Raw genomic sequence first — 2,577 nt, 5'->3', positions numbered from 1 at the left:
AGAACGGGAGATCCGTACTCTGAATGTATTGAATTCATGCAGACATATTGTTTTAATATACTTTTGTAGATTAATTTCGGTAGTGTGATATAAACATTTCATCCGGTTTTGAAAACAGGTAAAGTGTCTAAATATTTTAACACTATACAGGAAATATTTTGCAGCTCTCTTCAAACTCGTTGTAACACAATAAAACGATATCAAATATTAGCAATAAATCTTCTTCGATTTCACGTTTATTCGGAGAAAAGATATTTTCTTTTTTCAAATTGAAGTCTGTGTGTTTCAGTTAATGGTTTTCCACAAGTTTCTCAAACAGCTGCTGCAGCATTTGAGCACGCTGTTTGGCCTCTCGCTTTTTCTTCCGCTCTGCAGCCTCCTGCTTTTTTCTCTCCTTTTCTATATCTTTCTGTCGTTTTTCCTCGACAATTTCATCACTAGTGAGCAGACGGCTTTTTGTGATACTGAACTTTTTCTTTTATAGCTTCCTTTTTGACCGTTTTTGCTGGTGTTTTCGGCAAAAATATGTGTTCTATTTCAGAATTCCACGAAACCTCCCACTGTTGGAAATGTTAACACTCATGCATGAACCCTCGGGAAGGTCAGGAAACAAGGGCAGATTTATAACAGTTGGGGACACTTTTGGATGGTGTTTGTGATATATCTTGTATGATGGTCTCGGGAACAACAGCCAAACTACCACAACCAGCAGCAGTGCTGTCACCGTCAAAAACATCCAAACCGTCACCACTAACAGCAGTACCGTTACCGCCAAACATACCCAAACCACCACCACCAGCAGCAACAACGCCCATACCACCACCATCGCCAACAGTCAAACTGTCACCACCAGCTACAGCCAAACCATCAACAGCAGGAGTACCGTCACCACCACCATCAGCCAAACCACCACCAGTAGGAGTACCGTCACCACCAACAACAGCCAAACCACCACCAACAGCAGTACCGCTACCAACAGTTACAGCCAAACCACCACCAACAGCAGTACCGCTACCACCACCAACAGCAGTACCGCTACCACCACCAACAGCCAAACACGACACCAGTAGGAGTAGCGTCACCACCAACAACAGCAGGAGTACCGTCACCGCTAATAACAGCAGGAGTAGCGTCACCACCAACAACAGCAGGAGTTACCGTCACCACCAACAACAGCAGGAGTTACCGTCACCACCAACAAAAGCAGGAGTACCGTTCACCGCTAATAATAGCAAATCCACCTCCTACAGCAGAACCGTCAACACTACCTGCAGTAAGAAGCAATATGTGAGGCATCACCTTTGAACCGACAAGGACTTCTGCTCCATAGAAGGTGCAAACGCGTGTGCCGGTAGTACATCTGGATTTAAAGGAAATATTCCGTTGCCCGAAAACCCACTCTGCTACTGTCTGCGGACATATACGCCTGTTCCCAGGGCCGTGTTGAAAAGTTTAGGCCAAACGCACTTAGTAACCACACGTCCGGTTTCACTAGTGTGTATTCAGTGCAAACGCTGTTGTATTTTCTTTCAAGTGGTCCGAATACGCCTTTGTCCAAAGGCTGCAGCCATGCGAGCTATGAGATGGCAACGCAGTATGATGATACCTTCTTCACGAGCTCTCTCCAACAATCCAGTCACCTCATGGGGATTTGTGTTGGTCGAGAATTAGGAGTTGGGGGCGATGTTCTCCACAATGCAACAAAAACACCTCGGAGAACCATCGCTCACCAAAACATCCTCAATCCATGCATTTGACTGGAAAGTCCAAACAGCATCCTTTGGACCCCTCGTCCCGTGCCATAAGCATGCAGGACTGCGGTGGGTTTTCCCTTTTTACAATAATAAGAGGGGGCATTTTATTGCCATTTGCATTGATGGCTGCAACTATAGTAATATTCTCTCTGTTGTTGCTTACTTTACCAGCAAAACTGTCTTGTGCCTTTCCTCGCGACAACAGATTGTGGTTTGTGTTTCTAGGGATACCCCTTTCTCGTCCATATTCCAAATGTTCCTTGGATCGATAATGTTATTTTCATTGATAACCTTTGAGAGTTTCTTAAAATAGTCGCTTACTGTCGAAGAATCAAGGCGAGAACGTGAAGCTGACAGCTTTGCTGGTTTTCGCAAAGAAATATCGGGGAACCTGTTACTAAGGCCACGGTACCAGTCCCTCCTCAGGAATGCCATGTTTGAAAGGGTGTTTGAATTTTCAAACGCTTGCATAACCTGGCGGCCTTCATCATGAGCTGATGCCGACTAAGCCCCAGTCCCCTTTCTGAAGCTTCAAATGCATTTTGTACTATAGATTTTTCAATCTCTGCAGGGATGACAGCAGGTTTTCCTGCAGAAGGATGAGTGATTTTTACCAAGGGCATTGTCTGATATGCTTGATCTAGGTATCCATACTTCGCCGCACATTTTCGGAGGGACAATGCACCGGCCTTGTATTCCGTCACGGCCTCTTCTCTAATACATCATGGCTGTACTGCCTGTAAATGTTTCCTTTCTTCTTCGGCATACCTTGAGAAAATAAATCACCAATCAAAATATAGCATGTTTCAGTTGAACACATTTA

The 2,577-nt window shown here is 44.7% G+C and overlaps 1 protein-coding gene across 1 annotated transcript; it reads left to right on the top strand.

The window, feature by feature from the left end:
• The first annotated feature begins 672 nt into the window (after positions 1 to 672).
• LOC138332542 (mucin-7-like) lies at positions 673 to 1,671 on the top strand. The gene is made up of 2 exons (XM_069280546.1): positions 673 to 1,273; positions 1,535 to 1,671. The coding sequence occupies exons 1-2, from the start codon at positions 673 to 675 to the stop codon at positions 1,669 to 1,671; spliced, it is 738 nt and encodes a 245-aa protein (XP_069136647.1).
• Positions 1,672 to 2,577: the final 906 nt, after the last annotated feature.

The sequence above is a fragment of the Argopecten irradians genome, chromosome 10 (assembly GCF_041381155.1).
Source record: "Argopecten irradians isolate NY chromosome 10, Ai_NY, whole genome shotgun sequence".
Lineage (NCBI taxonomy): Eukaryota > Metazoa > Mollusca > Bivalvia > Pectinida > Pectinidae > Argopecten > Argopecten irradians.
Note: the sequence above shows the minus strand (reverse complement) of the source record. Positions and strands in the feature narration are given on the sequence as shown.